Below are 24,534 nucleotides of genomic sequence, written 5' to 3'. Positions count from 1 at the left end.
TAGGTACTGAGTGAATATCTACTGTTTATTAAATATTCCTATATCTTGACCCACCAATTCTATTTTGGAAAATTGCCCTAAGGGAATAGCACCCAAGATAGCTTGAGAGGGAAAGGGAATATGATATAGTAGAAATATGGTGTTGGAGAGTGTTAGGTTTGAATCCTGATCCTACTACTTGTGGCATGTTATTCTCTGAGCTTCAGTTTTCTTCTCCGTAAAATGGGGATGTTGATACCTGCTTCATGAGGAAAGGAAAAGATGTCACTGAATTAGGCACTGGTGACTTTTAAAAGGGAAGTTTCAAAAAAAAAAAAGAGATGAGAGAAGGGTGGGCAAAATTTTACAGAATAGTTAAAAAGTAAGAAGGAGATGAAGGAATAGAGGTAGAGCAAGTAAATTATTAGTTCAAGAAAATTAGGATTGAAGAGAGTGACATGGAACAAGTACTTGAGGGTGTTTTGATGAGAGGATATTTGGACATTTTCTAACTAAGAGATTCATCAAGGTCCTGAGAACACTGTACGAACAGGATCATGTGCACAGCGAGAAGACTGTCTACTCAGGGAGGAACATATTTTCCTGAGGAACAGCAGCAACAGGTTAAAGCGACTGAGATAGTTTGAGGTAGTGAAAGGAGAACCTAAAACAGTTACCAGTAGATTATCTTGCTTATAAGAATAAAGAAGACAAGTTGGAATTAGAAATTTGGGAAAAATAAAAACACCCTCCTATGGAGAGTAGGAAGAGTCCAATAAAGGTAAATACATATACAGGAAGTGATGAAAGACCAGCTGAGGTTGGAATAGAAATTTCAACATTCATAGATTGCGGTGGTGACAGTAGACTCAGATTTTATTTTCTTCAGCTCTACTCAGCAGATCAGAATGGAAAAGCCTTGTGATCGATCTGATCTAGGGTTGGATATTGGTATGGTAGGCAGGGTACAGGATGGGTCATCATTGTGACTGTCAGAATCACCTAGGTTGAGGGCAGCAGTGGGAGTGAGAAGCGAATTGATGTATACCAAAGCAAGTTCCCAGCATCTTCAATGAGTGATCAGCTATGTCCTGAGAAACTGAAGATAATGAGAAAAGGTATTATGAAGGTATGTCACTGAACAGGGGCTCTTGACAGCAGTGGCAGAACAAGAGAATGCCAAAATGACTATGCCAAAAACAGAGGTCAAATAACACAGACATGCTGGCATATACATATGTACATATGGCCAATGATTGGGTCTTTATAGTGCAGTCACCTTTTAGGCTCATTCATAGCTTCTCTTTCTTATTTATTGACCAAGTGAGTTCCAGGCTTCTAATATCACAGCCCAGCCATGAGGAAGTCAAGATAGGTATAGAGGGCTGAGCATTTAGTCAATTAGCAAATACTAATTGAAGGCACCAAGTTCTAGGCATCATCTCTACTGGCTGAAGAGTCAAAGAGGAAATAGCTATGGATCCTGCCCTTAAAGAAGTGCATTGTTGAATCTCAGGCATGAGTATATGTACTGTAGATTCTCAGCTTACAAACATAACGAGAGGAAACTGGAACTTCCCACTAGTAAATCTCCCTCCTGTGAAATAACTGGAATTGGACATTGAGTAGGGGGGTGGGAGAGTACTAGTGAAGAAAGTCTGACTGTGTTAGTAAAAGTCTGGGATTAAAGAAGCATTTTTTTAAAAAGAATTTTATTATTTCCAAGTAACATGATATAGAACTTAGATTTATTATTTTTTCCAGCAAAGACTCTGGTTTATTTAATTGATATGACCTGGTTAACTGGGTCTACTAGCACTAGATGAAAACACTGCTTGTAGTTATGGGTAGAATTTCATGGATAGAAATACGTAAGCAGTAGGGTTGCCAGGCATCTTGTATATACAAGATATATTCTATACTTAATGATTTTGTCCTACTTCCTCTGTTGACTTTTTCAGAACACCCTAAATGTCCCGTATTCTGCTTTTTTCAATAAATTACAAAAATTCAGCAGTTAGAGCTATTTGTCAAATTTATCTGAGATGTACTTTTATTGGCTAAATTTGGTGACCCTAACCAAATCATCTGACCCCTACAACCTTCAATGCTTCAGTCTGCTCTGCGGTAAGTGGTCACCCAGGAAATGAACACTTCCTGTTTCAGGAACTTGCCAACATTGAATGACAATCTTCCTGAAAATTCTGCCTGCTGTTCCTAGCATCACTCTTCAAGACAGTATTAAATAAATCTAATCATTTTTCCTTACAGAAGTTCAAATATTAAACTCACTTTGTTGGAGGCCAACCTCCTAACAAGGTTTCTATGAGCTAAAACCAGGCATGTGTTGGTAAACTGGATCAAAAAAAAAAAAGGTTCTGATTTGTAGCACTGGCTTATTTCTGTGGTGAAAACACTCCCTCCATGACCAACTTCAAGCTGCCAAAATGAGGTTGCTGTATTCAGAGCTGGCAAGAGCCGGGCACATTCCACTCTTGAGATGTGTATGAGCAGGCTACATCCACCCTTATATTTTCTTTTTATTAATGTGTTTTGCTACTAAATCATAGTTTACTGTCTTCGGGTATGGAATTCTTGACATTGGCATTTTGGAGAAAACAATTCTTCAAGCATATTACAGGTAGATTTGACAAGAAGAGGTGAAAGACTGACTCTGGGGAATGAAGGAGAGGGCGAGGTAAAAAAGGAGCCCAGATTACTGGGTATTGCTGTTAACCAGGATAGAGAAGAGTAGGTTCAGGGAGGAAAGGTAACTAATCTATGTATTAATTGAGCAAATATTTACTGAGCACCAATTCATGCCTGGCACAGGCACTTCTAGGTACTGAGGACAGAGAGAGCAGAGAACGCAACAGATAAAATCCTTGCCCTTGCAGAGATTATATTTTATGTTATTAGAAAGGGCCCTTTGAATGAAACCTGTGGGAATCTCTTTGGATCCTTCTGCTGAATAACTCCCCTGTCCTGTCCAGCTTCAAGCCACCAGGACATTTGATAAATGCCTTTATGGTACTTTGTACCACACCATTATAAACCTCCACCCAAACTGCACACAGTGCAGTTGTTACCTCCTGCAGAAAGCCTTCCCTGACCTCCCTTACTTCCTCTCACCCTCCAAATCTGGGTAACTCTTGTTCCCATGGCAACCTGTGTATTCATAGACATAACTCTTATTATTCTGTGTAACATGTACCTCTTTACTTCCCTACCACATTGTGAACTTCCTGAGGGCGTTTTCTTAGCAAGTTCCATCTTAAATAGATGGGGCAGAGCTTCCGACATCTTAGCCTTTTTCTGTAGTAGTAAAGTCCAAACAATATTTTCAATGTAAAATGTTCATTTAAGCAAGTAAAGACATTTTACGTTATATTAATATTTTCCCTCCTGTTGAATTAAAACAAAGCCCCCAAACAAAAAGAGAGCCCCTGAAATCTGCCTGCAGCAATTTTATTCTAATGAAACACACACACACTTTTCAAAGTTCATTATGAAAGTAATGCTTTTGAACTTCCTAATAATGACTTTATTCACTATTTTACATTTGACTCACTGCTAGAAAAAAGTTACAAGCATACACGATGGCCCCAAGGGCAAATATTTACTTGGGAAAGAAAGAACACAAAGAAGCATATCAATCGATGTCTGTGTCAGTCATTGTGTGACCAGTCAGAAGGGGGGTGGTTCTGCTCTAGAGTCTGGCATTGAGTAGAAACCATCTCATCATTATCTGTAATGGTAACATATAACATAGCACGGTGTTCTCTAGACGTGTTGCACCTGCCACGTGGCAGATCTACAAGACTTTAAAAAGTGTCATTTGAATATGATTTCTTCTTGTACAGTGGACAGTTTCAGTAGGACTTGTGGGTTTGCTCAGGTTTTCTGAAGATACCAGAATCAAAGTCTTACATATTCCTTTTGTCCTCTGAAAAGATTTCACAACCACACTCTAAACATTCCAGTAAGTTTTGAACTTGGAGGCACGTAGAACATTCATACATTTCTAGTTTTGTTCTAGTTTGGTAGGTGTCATCACACTTTCTCTAAGTCAACTTTAGATTTAACATCTCCTACCATCAGAGCTTCAAGAGAAACTCTACCATGCAGTGCTCTCATCTCTGACGTGTTGTGCCCAGATATCTTGCTCTCATCAGATTATTTACTTTCTATGGTGTACATACTTCAAGAACTGCTGTATATATTACATATATCAAAGCTTTCTGGAAAGTTGACTTTAGTTTCTTCAAAATGAACATGAACATTTCAGGGTCAAAGGACACAAAGAGGCTTTTATTTTTTAGCTCTGCCACCCAGTATGTTCTTTTTTTTAGAAAATGTAATTTTATTAATATTATCTTTTACATTCTAGGATGTTGTGGAGCAGTTGGGAGGGAGGGAGAGAGGGGGAAAGGGGAAGGAAAAGAGATGGAAAAAGGTGGAAGGAGGAGGGGCAGGACTGAGGCCTGTGACACCCCCCTCATTCCCACAGGGGAGACCTGGGGCTTCCAGCATCCACCCAGTATGTTTTAACATAAATATAAAAACAGATAGTCCCAGGTTCCCAGTGTAGAAAACTTCTCCAGATGTCTCCACTATATCTCATTTCTGTGCCTCTCCTTGAGAGAAGGCTGGAGCTGATGAGTATGGTCGTCCTTTGCCTATCAGCCTAGGATTAAAGACTTCCCTTCCTTACTCCTACCCGAGATTGCGGGTTTTGTTTGAAATCTGTTCCACTTCACACATTTAAAGAACAGCCTCAACTAATCCTGCTCAAGCAAAATCTGGGAGTCTTTAAATAAGAAAAGAACCTGTGTGGCCAATCATATAGTTCATGGTGGCCTCATGAACTTTGATCTAAGTTTTATCCATGATTACGTTTTGGCACTGATGTCCTTTTGTATTACCACTAAACAACAACAGCCACAACAACAACAACAACAACTGAGTTAAGGTTTATGACAAATGGGTTGGGGCCAGGTGGAGAGGTAGGAGTTGCCTGAAGTTAGGGGTCCCTGAAGCATAACATACAAGTATTATCCAAAACCCATTTCCCTCAAAGCTGGGGATCATGGCCAAAGTACATTCTCAAAGCACCACGTGTCCTGGGAAAGGGTGTTCTGCTCTTTGTGCAGGGCTCTGTGTACATACTACTGCATAACTTCCTCAGTACCTTGGTGGTTGCTTGTGACCATACATTCCATGGACCAGTCTTGGGGGATCACAGGGGCAACCAGCTCAGCAAACTTCTCCAGAGGACAGCTGGGAGTGCAGCCCGGTAGTGTGAGGGGGTAGGGCTCGTGCTGTGTCTCATTCCGATAGTACATCTCCACGAAGTACTCCCTGGTGGGGAAGGGCAGAGGACAGAGCTCTGTGAGTTCTGTGTTGTTGAACTGTCACTGAATTCCCCTGCAGCTCGACTGTAACAAGTCAGTTGAGACGCTGTTGGAAGAACTTATGGGCATGAGGATATTTCAGTCTATTTGGTGTGGGAATGGGGACACTGGGGCAGCCAGGACAGATTTGGAGAGTGGATCTGTTAGAAGAACAGGGGCATAGGAGATGGGGACCAGGATGCTCAATCAGAAAAGGAGCTGAGAGGTGATAGTTGGGGGCAGTTGGGTGTGACTTTGATGAGCCTTTGAATAAGAAGTGGGGGCCAGATGGGAGTTTTGGCTTTTTCTTCTCCTGGTTTCTTCTTTTCATGCTTCTTGTTTGCTCCTTCCTTATCTTTTCCTCTCTCAATATTTCTCTCAGTCCTCCCTCTGAATGTATCTGTGCTCTCCTTAAATGGGCTTTAAACATTGAACTGAATATGAGTATATAACCCATTTGCTTGAATATGCGGCAAGACTTTATAAAAAAAAGTATACCTCAGAAAGTGGGGGTGGATGTATATTCAAGTCCTTACGTTGTGTCACATAAAGGAGGGACCTTTCAATACTTCATTTCATAAAACATAAAAGTACTATTTGAGGAAGGTCCAATGGCCTAAACAGCCTCAGTAAAAACTAGTATGAGTTGCTTATGGAAGTCATTTTCCAATCAAAGAGGCAGGTGAAGAATTCAAGTTAGAATTGAGTGATCCTTCTTGGGGTAATAACCTCACAATTACAAATTTTGGATGTTGTTATAAGCAAGCCCTTTAAAATATCACTTTAAAAAGAAATATAAACATAATAACTACAAATATTTGCTTATAGGATATGTTTTTAAAAACCTCCCTAATATGATATGAATAGATAACTTTTCCGGGGGTAGCATCTTTTATCTCCAGGTGATATGAACTAGACGACCAATAGTCCATCACAATTCGTGATTCTCTTTCCATAGAATAGAATTATGGTTCAGAAGTGACTATATTTCCCAGACTCCCTTGCACTGAGAGGGACCAAGTGACTAATTTAGCCAGGACGATGTGACCAGAAATGATATGTGCACCTTTTGGGCTGAGATGGTTAAGCAAGTTGGCTTCTTCACCCTCTCATTCCTTTCTACAAGCTACCTGCAGGTGAGCACAGCACTCCTGAAATATTAAGTCCCAAAGAGGAACCCTTGGTGCCTGACTCACCATGTGTGAATCACACCATAGGTAGTCACCTCCCATTGACCAGGAACACCTGCATCGGACTGTTAGTTATGTGAGAAATTAATTTCCACTGGGTAAAGAGGAGAATTTGGGGTTCATCTGTACAGAAGCCAATATTACCATTAGTTAATATACCTGGAAAACAGTTTTAGGGACTCAAAATTGGCTGTGGTGAAGACACAAGTTAAAGAGGCATATAAGGAGTTTAAACCAAATTGTTTCATAAAATGTAAAAATGAAAAAAAGCAATATTTTTAACTTAATTGTTTTATATAGTCTATGATTTTAAATATATGTACCCAACTAAAAATTAAATCTTTTAAATATATATTTAGCTACCTTATCTATATTCTTAACAGTTTATGTATTATGATGGCTGAAAATCTAAAACATTTTCCCTTTTTATCTCTCTCCTTATCTTCTCATAGGGAAAATGTGGGTCACTTTAGAGTCAAGATCACATATTAAGCAGACACATACAGTATTTGTTAACTTGGATCCTCCTTGTTATAGTTTAAAAGCAATCAAGTTTAACCTTTGATGTTTCTCTGGTGTGCCAATTAAAAAATCCTAATGTAATACTAAACTTAACTCGATCTGTGTATGGCCCTTGGTTAATTTTTTTTCCTGTATGTCAATGTCTCTCGGTTGAAAAATACCCCACACTTGATTCATAATATGCATTTACTCAAGATGGTAGAGAAAGTGATTGAGTGGGAGTAAATGCTGCAGTGTCTTAATAAAGCAAGCTCAGGACCACCAGCATGCAGAAACTGGAGAGGAGGGAACTTCAAGTGAATCAGTAGCTTCTCTTGTCTTATCCCTGAAGAGAAGAGGCCTGCTCCTCGAACCAATCCTAGAATTTTGGGTGGATTTATTAACTCTGCCTAGAGCTGGACTTCAAAAGGGCAGATCTGGGCAGGGCTTCTTAGTGAAAGTGCATTTTATGCCTTCGGTCCTTTCATTCCCATTTGGTCCTTTCATTCCCATTAACTGTTTGGTTTGGCTGGTCTCCAAACAAAGGGTCTTGTCTCTCTACTCTGATTCTGGATATTTGAGAGCAAGGTTAGCTAAGACATTTTAGTTCTACTTTGTTATGCCTGATGCCTGTTAGAGGTTCAATAAAGAATCCATCTACCCTCCCTAACTGTACAAGACTCACTTTCTTTGTAAGCAGTAAAGATACTGGTTGAGAATGAGGTCTCTGTGCTGTTACTTTCCTACTCTACAAATTCAAGGGTACAGAGATCTATATCCAAGATTACAAAACTTGCAAAATGAAATACAGGGCTCCTCATTTAAAAATTATTTAGAATTTCAAGATGGCAAAAGCAGATCACTAAAACAAGCACAGACTCTTCTGAGCACAGAGCCCTATGTAACTACAGTCAGGCTGGTCCTGCCTATAGCTATTATAAATGCCTTGAGGAGAGGGCAAAATATATCTTTCCAACCAACCCTGAAGTAAAACTCTGGGGTCACTGCCTTAACTCAGCCCCTTCCTTGTTCTTATCCCACCAATAATATCCCATGAGGTCTACTGACTTCCCAAAAAACACCTCCCCCTTCTCCGTCCAATGAGAACAACATTGTCACAGCAGGTACAAATTTTTGGTATGACTTTGGCAATGGTAACCAGCTCTTCCCAGTTTGCCCAGGACTTTCTCGATTTTAACAATGAAACTCACATGTTCTGAAGACCACCCACTCCTCGGTTCTGGGTAAACTGAGACATTCGCTACTCTAACTTTGACCTTTCTAGTAGGTTCAAGCTGAGCTTTGATCAGCAGGGGAGGGCCATGCGAGGTCACAAAGAAGTAGACAGTAGTCAAGAGCTGTACTTTAAGAATCTTGACTGGTGGACATAAATCACCAGAAGCTGCATGGATATGTTTAAGTCTTTTATTGAGAGAGAGTATTATTGTTTAGTCATCAAGAAACTAAATTTGCATTGGGGTCTTCTATCAGCCTGTTTTCCAAGAGAACAATGTAATGTCTGCATACTTCTTAGAATATCTTAATTTTTTTAAAAAAATGTAATTTGTGCCACTTACGGTAGTTCTCTCAAATTTTTCATCTACTGTGTATGTATATTATTTCCCAATAAAAATTTTCATGAAAACAAAGAGCCATGACTAGCAAAGATATTATTACTCGCCACCATTCTTCCCTCTGAATATAGAACCAAACCAAATAGACACAACAACCCGTAAGCCAACAATACAATAATAATTTAAAAACCTGGGGTCCAATAATACTGATTTTGAAAGCACTTACCCCTTCTCGAGGTGTAATTCCATTATGTGGCAAGCAGCATAGGGAGGAAGGATTCCGTTGTAAACATCTAGCGCCATCTGTAGACCACTCACAGTAGTGTCATGCTACAGAGATTTGAAACAAATCATTTTTGATCTTTACCTCTGGTTCAGATTTCCATTCAATAGTTATTAAGCACTTGCACAGCACCATGATGGTTTCTGATTCAATTAAATTTTCCATACCCCCAGTGACAATAAGTAGAGAGGGGAAGAACTAATTTTGGTGGAGTATCTGCTGTGTGCTAGGCAGTAATATTTACACACGTATCCTTATTTCCATTTAAAAGATGAAGAAACTAAGATCCAGAGAAATTACGTAACTTGATTGATGTCATATAACCCCTAAATTGAAGAAAGTAAATTTGAGTTAAGTCTTTTGATTTTAAGTCCCGTGCCTTTTCCCAGTAGAACATATCTCTGCTTTAGCTTGTTTCATTGATTTTTATTAAATTTTATAATGTTTTGGAATGCATTAATGTTAGATTACTTTTTCTATAGATTAGTGTTATTTGTGATTTTAAAGGTTTGGAAGAGTATATGAGATTATAAATGTTTAGGGAGAATGAAATATAAGGAAGTAGAGCATGTAGCTTAAAAATAATTATAAAGTTAAATGTTTACCTCAGAGTGGCTGGAAGGCGTAGGGGGGTGGTTTTCAGTATCAGTTTTGCTACTGATTAGCCATCTAATCTTAGCCAATCCTCAACTTCCATATCTACAAAGTGGGGATAACATTTGGCTGCCTAAACTGTATTGCAGGATATACATATTCAAAAGGGGTTAGAACCAATCTAATAGAGAAAGAAAAGGAGTTACAGATATAACTGGCTAGAGTGCACACAACAAATTAGGACTGGAAACCAGGTTATAAAGTATAAAAACTGGCAGAATTGACTAATTTCAGACCTACATCTCTCCAGGAAGCACTACCCTCTGCTCCCTCCACGGGCTATTTCTCTAGTTTGATAACAAAAAATCTGCTTTGACCAGGTCAGCTAATTATAGTGCTTTGGGGGATCTGGGATCAGCCAGCAGTCACATCCTCCTGTTCTGAGAATCGTTATCATAAGACCATTTTACTTAGAAGCAGCCATAATGGTGTCAGAAAGCCAGAAAGATTAGGAGGGCTGTCTTTCTACTCTCTTTTGATTTCTCCCCCTTGTGATTAGAAAATGTTGAGCTCTGCTGGCCCTCTTTGGAACACACTTTTCAGGGCCACATGATCTATGTGTCTCCCCAGTTGCCATCACATTGGCTCAATAATTCCTTGTTATGTGTATTTGGCCACAGTTTATTTTTAGGTTAACAAGTCTATACCATTTAGAGCCCCTGACAAGAAACAAACTTTCCTGTATCTTCAATCACCTCTTTCACCTTCTTGCATGAATGAAAACATGGCTTCCTCCAGCCAAACCACAGCTGAGAAATCCTTTGTCATGGAGACAGTGAGTGGGAGAGTCAGCATACCATGCCTGCTTCCCCGCTCATCCCAGCCTCTATGGGCAGCTATTCTGATGCATGAGACATCCCTAGAATTCTTCTGCACCAGTGTCTCTTTCCTTGGCTCCAGCTCTAAGATGCAAGTCTTCTGCAAGATCTCTCTCTTTTTTCATTCTACCCCCAAATGGAGCTAGAACTTCAAGTTTCAGTTCTCTTTTGCTTTCCCTCTTCTATCCCCTTTACCATCTGAAGTTTCCTGCTGGGATGCCCCTGTGGCAATTCAAATCCATTGTCAAACCAGTATAGTCACCTGGCCCAAGAACATGTTATTAATGGTCTCATCCTCCTTCTGTCATTGAGACTTGCACGCTCGCCTTCATCTGTGACTCCACCTTCCACATCGTTGTCCTCCCCCCACATTCCAATGCACACTGAGACATGGACACTCAGCCTTCCCTGTAACCCAGCTAACCTCTCTTCCCCTCCTGTTCCTGCCCTCGTTTTAAGCCTCATCCCCATTTTTCTACATTATCTTCTGCTCCCAACTTCCAGTCATTCTATAAGAGGATTAATTTCTGAAATACTGCTCTTATCCTGTCACCCTGCCCTACCCCCCTGAGCAGACATCTTCTGGGGGTGACCCCTTCAGGGGGTTCCCTCTTGCTCCACTGCTTCTCTCATACATTAATCAAAGAAGCATGCAGGGCGAGATGGCCTTTATGCTGCCTTTCAGCGCAAACATTCTGAGACTCTATATCAGGGCTGTCTAATAAAACTTCCGGTGAGGATGGAAATGTTCTAGATCTGTACTGTCCAATTCAGTAGCCACTGGCTACATGTGGCTACTGGGCACTTGAAATGTGGCTAGCACAACTGAGGCACTTAATTTTTCATTCTATTTAATTATAATGAATTTGAAATTAAATAGCTACATGTGGCTACTAGGTTCCATATTGGGCAGCACAGTTAGTATCTACTAATTTGGTACCAACTTCTCCATACAATGTTCCTGGCCTTCCACCTCTGTCCTAATAATTCCCTTCACATGCTCTACACACTGGTGAGGAACCCCTTCCATCATGATGCGATTAATGTGCTGCCTCGTCCAGGAAGGCCTCCTGCTTCTGTCCTCTACTGTCCTGGCACAGAAGGGATGGCTACCTTTGTTGAGGCATCAAAGCACGTGCTCACATGGCATTTCCATACTGCTTTGTATCGTGTTTATACATTTATTTGTCTTCTTGTCAGTACTGTAACTTCCTCAACGGCTAGAATAGAGTGATGTGTTTCATTCTAAAAGCTTTGTGCAGGTGCCTACCATCTCTCGAGTGACAGGGAAATGAAAACAACAAAAAAAAAAATATGAGGCTCTATTCTCCAAGAGATCACACACTCTAACAAATGGATGTTGAATAAAGACAAAAGTACTTACAGCAGAATACATGATAAGTTTTCTGTAGCTTGGTGACTGAGTTGCACTCTTCATGTGATTGAGGATTTCATTGACCAGGACACCTGAAAAGAGATAGATCAACACGGAGCTGAACAAAACATAGGCTTTAATTTTAGTTTATGAGCTTTTTGTCCATTCATAGTTGGGGACTCTCCCCGCCATAATCTAAGAAGGGAGATGAAGACCTAATTTTGGTTGAGCATTTGCTGTGTGCTAGGGAGCGTGATTTATACATATCAGTTCTTCGGTTTGGAGTGATTATCTCCTTGTCCCAGAGTAACTAGGGGTGACTATCACAATTATCCCCAGGCTCTGGCATGTTAATATTCTGTTTTATAGGAAGGAAAATTGAGGCTCAGAGAGGCTCGGCAACTTGCCTAAGATTATACAAATCTTAAGTGGAGAAGCTGGCTTTGAACCCAGCATGTTTGACTTCAAAACCTTTATTCATGTTCATTAGACTCAGTATAGCATAAAGCTAACTTCTAAGCTACCCAAGTGCTCGGCTTTTCTAGCTACAATTGACTTCCCTGTTGCATTTTTTAATCAAATCTGCATAAACTAGACAAAATACCAGTGATATGAAGACATAAACTTCAGTTCTTTCACTCCTGGGCTACAGCAGAGGTTGGCAAACTTTTTCTGTAAATGGCCAGATAATTAATGTTTTAGGCTTTGTGGGCTGTAAGATCTTTTGCAACTACTTGACTCTAATAGTAGCATGAAAGCAGCCACAGACGATGCACAAATGAATGGGTGCGTCTGTGTCTGAATAAAACCTGATTTATGAAAACTGATTGTGGGCTGGATTTGGCTTACAGTTTGTCCACCCTTGGTCTAGAGCAAGAAGCGATCTCCATTAACTGATACGATCAGCCACATGTTCCTAAATTAGCCTTAAGCATTTTTCTGTGTGTGTATGTGTAATTGTATGTGTATCTTATTGAATAGTGTCACCCTTGAAACTAACTGATGTAATGAAAGTTCTGGCAAAGGTAAGAAGATGCTGGTCACAGTCTCGATGTTCCTGCTTTACTCTATGTCACCCAGACAATGAATGTTTTCTGTACAGGATTGTGTTCAGCCGCTTCATCATTCAACAACCATGTAGTTGACAAATCTCTTTTGTCTAGCCAGATCTCAACAATAGGTTGAGCTTGTGTTTTGGCAGAACCATGCAGGAAACAATTTCCTGGCTTATCAATGGCACTGGACTTCCTCCAGAAAGTGGAACAGTTGGGTTCACATGAATGCCAGCCTTTAGAATCCAAGACTGGAGAATATCTCAGGGAAGGACTCTTACAGACAGAATCTAGTTTAATACCCTCATCAGATGGGGAAACAGACCCAGAGAGGGGAAGTGGCTTCCCCCAAGTGTAATCTTCTAGTAGCCAAGAAGGAAAATAAAGAGAAAATATGAGCAAGCTGCTAGGATAAACCCCATTTCTTATTCTTATATACAGATCCCCGGATCTGTTATCAGACTACTGTCAACTCCTGTCTGGTATGATGCCTGTTGGTATTTTATTAAAATGCAGATTCTGATTCAACTGGTCTCAGGTGGGACCTGGGATTCTGCATTTCCAGTCAGCTGCTAGGTGATGCCAACCTTGCTGGACAATGGATTGCACTTTGAGTAGTGAGGGGCTGGATTCCTGAATCCACCATAACTAAGTTGGGGGAAATAAATCAAGAGTTCCACCTCTACCATTTGATGAGGCTTGGGACTGGGTCATACTGCTGGCACCTGGTGGGCCAGAAATGAGGCCTGGTGCTTATGTGGCCAACAAGGCACCCTCTGCATGTTTTGTTGTTAAGCACATGAGACTGAGTTGCTTCCTGGGTTCTGCCCTGTACCCTGCCTGGTAATTTTTTCCAACATACCAGGTTCCCTCTAAGACACCTCTCTGGGTACTCTCCCTTCCTCAAGGGCTGGGCCTTTCTGCTCATGCCCTTAATGTGGACTAAGGAGTTGAACATTTCTATCAGGTCTGCCTCCGTGCCATGCAATCAGGACTTCTGTAATAGCAGGTCTGCAACATCTTCAGGTCATTAATGGCCACTGTCGTAAATTATTTGTCTCAACCTAATTTGTTCATCTCACATGAATTTGCTGCTGACCATCCTGGTTTCATACCTCATTAGCTGTTCTCCTGCTTACAGCTCGACTGACTCTTTATACCTGACGTACAGCCCCCCTTTTTTTTTTTTTAGCTTTCATTGGCTCCTTGTCTGGTCACTGATGTGAGTTCTTTCTCTAGTTATGCAGCCCTGAGCGAACATCCTTACAGTCTGGTCCAGCCCCAGTATGCTTTGTCTTTATGCATACTCTTAGGGTTCTGATGGACTTGTCCTCATTCTGTGGCGATAGGGTCTGGCGATGACTGGAATCCTGATGTGATTGTACGATTCTTCTCAAAGTGTCTAAAATATATGTGTCAACCTGACTTGGAACATCTCCTGTGGCTTGGACTTTCTTTGTCATATCAACCTGACATAATTGACATTCTGGTCTTCATCCTTAGTTTTAACACCTAAATTAACCACATCTGAGCCTGGTACCCCATTTGACGTCTTTGTGTGCCCACCCAGCTGCCCTCACGGGCCCCAGCATCTGTCCCTGCCCTGCCTGGCTTCTTTCTTCCACCCACCTATCCTGATTACAAGGATCCAGCATCCTTCTACCTGGGTCTACTTTCACATGGCAGAGTGTCCTATGCTATGAAGGGCCAATACTAACTGAGAAGGGACTAAGAAATAAATCTCAACACCCTTCAACACCAATGGGAGAATTCAAGCTGTGTCATAAACTTGTGAATTGCGACCTATATTGCGTAATTAGTCTGCAAAATGTTTTATCAACTTTAAAAATGGTCACCACCCAGGGTTTCAGGAAAATGGGCCATTTTTGTTATACATCCTAATTGAAAAATTTATCCTGTAGGACACCAGACACAGTTGATTTTCATGGGGCTCAGACACAAATCCTTGATTCTTTGATCTGGAACGGATGGAAAGGATCATTTAGCTTTAGTCTACAGCCTTTGTTTTCCACATGGGAAAACTAAGGCCCAGAGTGGGTAATGTTGATGACTGTAGTCACACATGATGTTTATTGACAGGGTGTTATGTACCAAGTACTGTTTGTTCTAAGCCTTCTGAACACATACACTCATTTTAATGCTCACTATCTATGAGGTAGGCATCATTATTATCCCCAGTGTGCAGAATGGAAACTGATACAAGAGTGATTAAGTGACCTGTCTGAGGTCACACAGCAAATTAGTGGTAGGACTGGGACTCAGACCCAGATCATCCAACCACAAATCCAATATGCTCCTCTCATTTGTAAAAGATACTTACCCCCTTGGAGTCTAGATTTCTCTTTCTGCTTGTGAATTCCATAGAGGGACAAGAGGGATAATTCTGATAATTCTCTCAATTTAGTTATGATGTCTTCGGTGGCCCAGGAGGGTAAAGTGAAATTGTGAATACCCTGCAGCAAAGAAAAAGGAAGAAAATGTGTGTGTATTTTTATTTATGATTGTCTTCTTTGTTGATTCTTTTGTCCTCTTTCACCTCACAAGAACTACTGGGGACAGCCTTTCTGGTCCTGCCATTTCCTTCTAAGAAAACTTCACACTGTGATAAGCAGTGGTATTGATTTTCAGAAGAAAAATTTACAGAAACTAATTTGACCCTTTCCATCAAGTTTTGGCTTAACTCTGGGTGAATGGATGATTTGTATTTTACAGATAAGGGTACAGTAGGGCAGGGATGTACCTCATTCCTTCATGAAAGGTTTAGAAATCTTTCTGTGAACCTGGGGGGAGGGTAAAAGCTGACAGAGTTAGATGATGTCTCCTTAGAAGTTGAATGAGGTGCCCAAGAGGCCAGTCAGGAAAGGCAATAAATTCTGGAGCCTTCAATAATTCACTGACTCTTGGGGAAAGTCTGCACCTTGCACACAGTAGGTACTTGGTAAATATTTGTTAAATGGATGAACCAGCTGCAAGCAGGGCAGGTAGAAAACTTGTGCCAATATTTATTACCCACTGGAGTTGATTAGGATTCCCCCAGGGAGAGAGAGAGAGAGAGAGAGAGAGAGAGAGAGAGAGAGAGAGAGAGAGAGAGAGAATTCATGTCATGAAAGAGTAGACCAAAACAAAGTGACCTACAGAGTAAATAAGCAAGAAGGATGTGGAAAAGATACCACATAACATGGCCACATTATGGAAAAGCTTAGATCAAACTGTAATAAGAAAGAAAAAAGAAAATCAAGACTGGCATTAAATGTGGGCTCTTGTCTCCATTGAAGAGACTTTCATAAGGCTAACAAATTTTTGTTGAAAAGATTTATCATCAGTCTTTTTCATCAGATGCTGATGATAAAGTGAAAATATTGAGAAAGTTGCATGTGGTTGAGTCAATTAACTTTGTCATGGAGGGGGGCAAGCTTTGTCATCTGTTATTGAGATGGGGCCATGAAAGTAATTGCTGCCCCTAGACATTCACGATGATTTCAACATCGGAAGCAGATATGAGCCAGGTGGGCAGCCAGAATTCTGCCTTGGAATTTACTGAACTGCTTGGGAAATCCAGGAATGGAGAGCACAGCTCTCCTTTTGGCCAGAAGGTGAAGCTTGAGGAGTGAAAAGCATCATGTACCCTTGAAAAACACAATCCTAATTTATCTAGCTACAAAGGTTATTTCAAATGCATCACACAGCAAGAAAGAGGTTCTTTCCTGATAAGCCAATTTCCACAGTTTGGCTTACAGCTGGCTTGCTTATTTCTATATCCAGAAATCAGGCAATTTTTTTCTTCTTTCTGTATAACAACATTGCGTTTTTCATTAAAACTTATGATAGGAGCCCAGCATTCCTGAGTGACTGCAAAATAAATAAGTGGCAACATATAGAAGAAAAGCAATTTTGCTTACAATTTTCTACAGAGTGAAAACATAAATAATGGAGATAAAAGAGAAGTCAGGATTTTCAAGTCAATATAAGAAAGTCTTGAATTACGTTTCAATGTTAAAGGAAATATAAGTAATATATCTGTTAAAAAGTGATAGAAAATGTATTCATCTGTTTGAAAATAGGCATAAATCATAACATCAGATTGCATATTAATCTTTAATAATTTTCTTTTTTTTACCTCACAATATAAAGGATCATAGACTTTACTCCAAATTCCAAACAGGTCCTGGCCATGGAATCCTGAAAGTTTTGGCAAGGATTCTACAAAATCCTGAAACACAGAGAGAAAAAAATATTTCTGCATCAGGGTTTCTCCATTTCAGCACTATTGATATTTTGGGCTGGATAATTCTTTGTCATGGAGGCTGCCCTCTGCACTGCAGGGTTGTGAGCAGCAACTTGGCCTCTACCCAGTAGATGCCAGCAGCACTCCTAACCTCCCAGTTATGAGGCCGCCAGACAATGCCAAATGTTCCCTGTGAGGCAAATACGCCCCTGTTGAGAATGGCTGTTCTTCACAGAAGAGTGCACCAGAAATATTGGCTATGATAATGCTGGCCCAAAGAATTTTACATGCACTAATTGATCATTTCTCATTATGACATTAAAAATGCAGATAAATGCTGACTTCCTGCCACATATTCTCGGTTTGTGCTGGAATTGAAGCTCACTTCCTCAAGATCTTTTTAGAAGTAGGTGAAGTATATCTCACATGTAAATGAGCGTCTGAGTGACAGGGGAAAGCATATCTAAGGCCAAAACATCCCAGAAAAACACAGCAGAAACAGAACCTAGTCTCTGGCTATAAATGTGAAATCTCAATGGAAAGCAAACATTTCGCTAGGCTCTGTATTATTCTTGTATTGTCATGATAATGAAACCCAAAGTTCAGCTATCTGACTGCTGAAATTGGCAGCAATTTCTGGGAAGTCTTTTAGAAGATATTGCTTATCTGATGAATAAATTGTCTAGGAAGTTATAATTTGCCAATATTAACCCCAACAGATTTCCATAAAATAAATAAAAATAATTGTTAAAGAGCTAAAGAAATAATTGATAAAGATATTTTCTTGCGTGAAAACAAAGAAAACAAAACAAAAAACCTCCGGAGGTGCCCAACCCTGTCAATAATATACCATTTTTGTGTAACAAAAGGGGAAACTATCATAATACTGTATATTTGTATTTGTTGTATATGCATAAAGAAACTGGAAGATCACATAAGGAAATAATGCCAGAGGTTACCCGTGGGGTCATGCAGAGACTTTTCACTGTATCCTTTCACATTTTTTCTGATTTTTGGACTATATGAATGTATTACTGACTCAAAAGATTATTTTTAATAACACAAAGCTTTATATTTAGCTTGTGTATAGTCCCCAAAAAGGGTACTTTGCAAAGTGGAAACAGAAACAAAAATGACTATTCCTTGTATGGGAAAACAATAGACCCAGCCCCCCTCAGCGTCTGTAAAGCGCGGGATTTGAGACTTGCATTTAATCTCACCCAGCCACTCTCGGGGACATGGGTACCAGATTCAAAAGGGACTGGCTTCTCCATGGGTTTGTGGCCCCCACACAGGGAAGGGGATCAAGTAGTGATGACTTCCCTCCTTAAATATTCTAACCCATTGCTACAACCAGCCACCCGCAGACTCACTCACCCCACACTTCTAAGAAGCCAGAGCTTCATCCTTTACCTTGGCTCTCACACTCACATAACCACTGCATAATACAACTTTCTCACCTTATAAGGATGCAGCCTCTTCTGGAATTCCTCTGATTCCAAAGTCTCCCTCTCAAGTTCGTGAAAACGAGGGCAGTTTCTGAAAGGCAGGTATAGCAACTGAGGACAAGAGAAGAATCATAAAGCCTTTGTTAACCAGAAGAACTTTGCTAAAGAAGTTGCAACAATATTTTAAACCTTATTATGTCCAAGGAGACCTTAATAAAAGATTCAAATGTGTTTTGAGCTGAACTGAAATTCTAAAATTGGGGGAAAAGAGACAAATGGTCTGCAGGTCTCGAAACAGAAGGATATGTACCCAGAACTGAAAACCTTTTTTTTTTTTTTCTTCTTTAACGAACTTGCCTAAATAGGACTGTGCTGTTGGTAGATATTCACACTTCCTGTTTTTCCATGTGAATGATAACTTATATTGCTTCCTCCCAACCCCTTTTATTTCTAGCAGTAGCTGCAAATCTGTGATCACATACGCATGCGTGTACACACACACGTGTGGAGAAATGATTTAGAGGTTCTAGAAAGAATCTTAAGAGATCAATTAACCATTCATTGACTTTAGTTCTTGCAAATTTGCAGACTGTTAAAATAAGGGTAAATATTAAATATATAGAAAAATATATTTAAAAACCTATTAAAAGAGGACAAAGTGAACATCCCCAAATGAGTCTAGATTTGACACTCTTTGTAGTTTTAACTATAACCTACAGGTTGATGACTCCTAAGTCCATCTTGCTGCTCTTTCTTTCCATCTGTGGCTAGTCCTTGGCAGATATCACTGTTTGGATGTTTCTCTTCTCTCTCAAATTTATCATGTACAAAGCTGAACTCAACTTCTTCATTTCTAACCATGTCCTCTCTGTATTCTCTACTTTTTCCAGCAGCAAAATTTATCAACCGGCTTCATAGACTAATCACTTTTTTTGTCTAATTTTAAAATATATCCAAAACAGACCCCCTTTCTTTACCCAAGCTACAATAATCTGTGTTTCAACTACTGCGAGAGCTTCCTCTTTGGACAACTGGCATCCCTGCTTCATGCCTTCACAAATCATCTTCCACACAGCAGTTACACTAATTCTTTTTATTTTGATTTTATAAACACTAAGCTTTTTAAAGCATCAGTCAGATCATGTCATTTTGTGGTTCATAACCTTCATTGGTTTCCATTTTACCTGGAATAAAATCCAGACTCACTACCATGGCTCTCAAGAGTCTACATGAGCTGGGGTCTGCCCTCCTTTCCTGTGACTGTCCCTTTCCCTCATGCCTCTCTGGCAGCACTGCGGGCCTTCTTGCTGTCCCTGGAACACACAGGTTTAGGGCCTCTGCACGAACTGTTCCCTACCTGGAACACTCCCCCCACTGACCCCTCCCCTGCTTTTCTAGCCATCCTGCCCCAGCTGCTACCATACGAACTAATTTTATTACCTTCAAGAAAGTCATCACCATCTGAAATTATTTAATTTATTTACTTCTTTATCATCTATGTATTTCCTATAAAATATAAATTCAGTGAGAGCCAGGATCTTGTCTGTCTTGTTCACTGCTGTGTTGTCAATGCCTAGAACAGGGCTTGGCATATTAGTTGCTACTTAGAAAACATTTACAAGTTGCTTCCTGTCTGTCATTTTTGATTCTGTGTGTCACCTATTTTGTCTTGCTTTTCTTCCTCTAATATCTCTTACCACCTAACTTCAGGCCTTCATTTTCTCATTCCTGAATTGCTTCAACAGTTATTCTCTGAGGCTCCAGTGTCCTTTCCTTCCAAGCCACTGCCAGGCAAATGTCTCAAAGCATCACTCATTACATGTGTGTAATACTGAGGAATGTATCCAGATTCCATTTATGTCCACTGCTTTAAGTTTAAATTTTCCTGCATTGTTTTCAAAATTTTTTAATAGGAGAAATGATATTATTGGGGGAAAAGCACAGGACTTCATTAAAAGGTCTAGGTTTTAATTAATTACTTAACCTTCCTAGATTTTAGCTTTCCCATCCATAATTTGAATCAGGCAGAAAATAAACATCTGTCCAGAATTTTGCAGTTTACAGTGTCTGTTCCATTTCCTTATGAACTTGACTTTCACAAATCCCTAAGAAGAAGTTAGGTGGATACTGTTGTTCCATTTTACAGAAAAGGACTCTGAGTTGTAGAGAGGTTACTCAAGGTGACATATCTGAAGTGGTAGTTGGCTCTCAGATCCAGGTTTTCCAACTGCAAATCCAGCCCTTCTGACATCACACTGCCTTTCTTTCAGCTCAAGTTCCCTTCTGGCTATTAAAGATGGAGTCTCTAATCTGTGCACAACATAGTTATTCTATCTTACTTTCAAAGTTTGTAAGTAGGAACTCTGGGCACAGAAGGACAAGCCCTGTGTACATTCAGTCACAGCCATGGTCCATGATTTGGTGCAGCCTTCCTCTCTTTTCCTTTCCCGTCTCTGAGGTCCAGTTCACATTCTTTCCTTCTCCATGAAGCCTTGAACGTCTGCTCTGTGGCAGCTCCATGTATGTCTCATTCTCTGAATTCCTCTAGCATGTACAGCTCATCCTTTAAATCATCGCCCGTTGTCTTATATTGTGTTTTCCAAGTTTCACATGCTAATCTTCTTTCATCAAACAGATTATAGATTAGGGAAGGAACTCAGCCTCATATTTCTCTACAGCATTGAGCACAGCTCTGGGAATAACCTGGCTTTGGTGATTTTGTTAGATTTCTGAATTAATATCAAAGAGAATTTTTTTCACCTTAGTGAATATGTACCTGGAAGCCATAGGTAGATAATCTTGCTTGCTTCTTTCTCCCTCTCCTTGTTTCTCCCTTCCTCTTCTAATAGCACTTGTATTCTCACTGTGTAAGTTAATTACTGTCATTCAGGATTAAGGGTTAAATAGCTGCCTTGATCCACACTGGCCAAATTTGGTGCTGCTATCCAGTCTTTATCTCTGCAGAAGAGACTATGGTAAAAGTAATTTTCTTTTCTTATTGGAAGAAAATATTCACAAACTCTTAAGAGCACTGATAATCATAATACTTCACTCCTGATTCTGTGAAGGAAAGAGATATACATAAATCATCCTGTCTTTTCAGGAAACATCAGAAAAGTGGTCAAAGTAGATTTACCTCGAATGATGTTGATAGGGTAGGGCTGTTTCTAAAAAGCATTTGGGAAAAATTCTTAAGTCACTAAATGTAGCAATTAAGTCATAATTCTAGGAGTGCTGGCTGGGCAAAAAGAATAACCCACCCCAGAGGTCACTGGGCAAAAATCTGGGTCCAGCCATCGTGTGAAGCTTCAGACATATAGAGATGAGATGTCTGTGATGTGACTGCAGGGAAATTAGGAAAGGATTCCTTGTCCCAAATTATTTCCTTCATATAGACTTAAGTTCCACACCTGGAAGATTAGTTAGATTTATTACTACTTTTAAAATACCAATTCCTCTGAAAAGGTTAAAGAGTTCCTGGTTAGTCCCACCCTGTGTAAATAGATTTGAGAGTTTCTCTCAAGTAGCACCATTCAGGCAGCTTGGTTTATGGTACTGGTTCTCAAACTCCACTGCCTACTGGAAACATCTAGGGAGATTATTTTAAAAGTACTGATCCCTGGGTCCCACCCTCAGAGATTCTGATTCATTGTGGGGAGTGCCCTGGGCAGCAGGATTTTTTAAAACTCCCCAGGTGATTCTAATATGTTGCTGAGTTTGAGACCCACTATTTTACAGGGAAGAAAATTGTTCTGAAATGAGATAGACCTAGTTTTAATCCCAGAGGTGATGCTTACAAGCTGTGTGGCTTTGGACCAATTTTGTTTGTTATTTAATCTCTCTGAGCACTTATTACCCTTGCTATGAAAGAACAGTAATATTGTCCAGTCAAGGTTGTTAAGAAAGGTAAATACGATGACACATATAAAGTGCTGGACACCAATTACATCCTCCAATCTTTCTTTTTCTCTCTACCCAAGAATGTGAATTTTCGTGGGGGAAGAAGTATTTAGTAGGTACAGAGATCTTTGGATATTCTGGGAAGAGGAGAAAACCGTGGGTCGCCAAAAGCCTGGAAATTGAAGACAGAGCCCTGGGAGATGGGTACGTGTGTGTGTAAAGATGGAGAGGGGTAAACTGCCAAAAGTTGAAAGAGTGGCAAAACAAAGGGATGATAAAGATCCAAAAAGAAATTCAGTTCCTCCTCTCCCTTGCCTAGTGCTTTTTATGTCCTACATTGTCCTTTGCACCTTTATTTAAGAATCAGTTAAGACTACAGCCCCAGGAGTGTCCAGACTCCCAAATCCACAAGTACTGAGCAGCTTTCTTCCTCCTTCCAGGTCCATATGGAATCTCCCAGTTTTTGCAGTATACTGACCTGATCTTCAGAAAGAGGGACTGTGTGCACTGGGATGGGCTGCCAGAGTAGGCTGGGATTCCAGATGCTGGTGCCCTCTGGGGGAAACAGGGCTGCAAGCTGTGTCATAGCACTCATTAAGGTCCGGTCAACATCTGTGCTTCTAATATAAACCTAGAATAGGAAAATCAAAGCAGAAACCAACAGAGAGGAAACGTGAGGATTTTTTTTTTTTCTTTTTTTACTGTGCAGCTGACAGGGTATTAGAGAAAGAGCAGGACACCCACACTAGAATATTAGCAGATACTGTGGTAACAGCATAGTCATAATATCTGTTATTGAACAAGCAACATTATGAGAATACCACGATACAAAGTAACCTGGTAGGCTTATAGTTAAATTGACAGATGAGACCAATTAAGCAATGGCCACTTGCCAAGCCAAAATATTTACACAGGTGTCCATAAAATCTTGACCTTACTCGTATACACAAATTTTTAGGAATAAAATAATTGCATAAAGAAGGGTACATTGGTAAACAAGATCTTTGACTTGTACCAGAGGTCTTTAAAAACTTCATACAAAATGTGTACTACGAAAAAACTATGCATAGACTGCAAAACTTTTTTGCATCAAAATAAACTTATACTAATTTGTTATAACGTGTCTCAGCAAGATCTAGTTTGAGGCTCTAAGAAGAATAAAACATCAGTTTGAAAAGAGCTCCTATCAGAGCACCATGAATTCTGCTAAAATTGAAGCAAGAACAAACACCAAATTTATGGTGAAGCTTGAGTGGAAGAATAGTGAAATCATCAATCCTTTACCAAAAGTTTATGGGGACAGTGCTTCAGAGAAATCAGCAGTTTACAAATGGATAACCCATTTTAAGAACAGACAAGATGATGCTGAAGATGAGCCTGCAACAGCAGAATACCCACATCAAATTGCAGGGAAAGATTAATCTTGTTTATGCCCTAATTGAAGAGGACCAACAATTAACAGCAGAAACAACAGCCAATACCATAGACATCTCAACTGGTTCAGCTTACATAGTTCTGACTGAAAATTACAGTTGAGCAAACTTTCCACTTGATGGGTGCCAAAACTGTTGTGCCCAGATCAACTGCAGATAAGAGCAGAGCTTTCAGTGGAAATTTTAAACAAGTGAGATCAAGATCCTGAAGCATTTCTTCGAAGATTTGTAACAGGAGATGAAACATGGCTTCATCTTGAAGTGCAACCCTGAAGACAAAGCACAATCAAAGCCATGGACACCAAGAGTGGAAGTGGTCTGGTCAAAGCAAAAGCACGCAGGTCAAGAGCAAAGATCATGGCAACAGTTTATGGGGATGCTCAAGGCATTTTGCTTGTTGACTTTCTGGAGGGCCAAAGAATGATAATGTCTGTTTCCTATGAGAGTGTTTTGAAAAAGTTAGTCACAGCTTTGGCAGAAAACACCTGGGACATCTTCACCAAAGGGTCCTTCTTCATCATGACAAATGCTCCTGCTCATTCCTCTCATTAAACAAGGTCAATTTTGCAAGAGTTTTGATGGGAAATTATTAGGCACCCACCTTACAGTCCTGATTTGGCTCCTTCTGACTTCTGTTTCCTAACCTTAAAAAATCGTTATACAGCACCCATTTTCTTTTCACTTAATA

The 24,534-nt window shown here is 40.1% G+C and overlaps 1 protein-coding gene across 1 annotated transcript in view; it reads right to left on the bottom strand.

The window, feature by feature from the left end:
- The window catches only part of ACPP (acid phosphatase, prostate), a 42,968-nt gene that overhangs the window by 5,065 nt on the left and 13,369 nt on the right, over window positions 1-24,534 (bottom strand). Inside the window, exons 4-10 of the mRNA XM_008584621.1 lie at window positions 22,892-23,044; window positions 18,526-18,624; window positions 16,958-17,050; window positions 15,161-15,293; window positions 11,777-11,859; window positions 8,864-8,967; window positions 5,171-5,340 (exon numbers count right to left, since the gene is read on the bottom strand). Of these exons, the coding sequence (XP_008582843.1) occupies window positions 5,171-5,340; window positions 8,864-8,967; window positions 11,777-11,859; window positions 15,161-15,293; window positions 16,958-17,050; window positions 18,526-18,624; window positions 22,892-23,044 (835 nt within the window). The remainder of the gene's footprint in view (window positions 1-5,170; window positions 5,341-8,863; window positions 8,968-11,776; window positions 11,860-15,160; window positions 15,294-16,957; window positions 17,051-18,525; window positions 18,625-22,891; window positions 23,045-24,534) is intronic.

This window comes from Galeopterus variegatus, unplaced genomic scaffold (genome assembly GCF_000696425.1).
Source record: "Galeopterus variegatus unplaced genomic scaffold, G_variegatus-3.0.2 Scaffold3317, whole genome shotgun sequence".
NCBI classification, from domain to species: Eukaryota; Metazoa; Chordata; class Mammalia; order Dermoptera; family Cynocephalidae; genus Galeopterus; species Galeopterus variegatus.
Note: the sequence above shows the minus strand (reverse complement) of the source record. Positions and strands in the feature narration are given on the sequence as shown.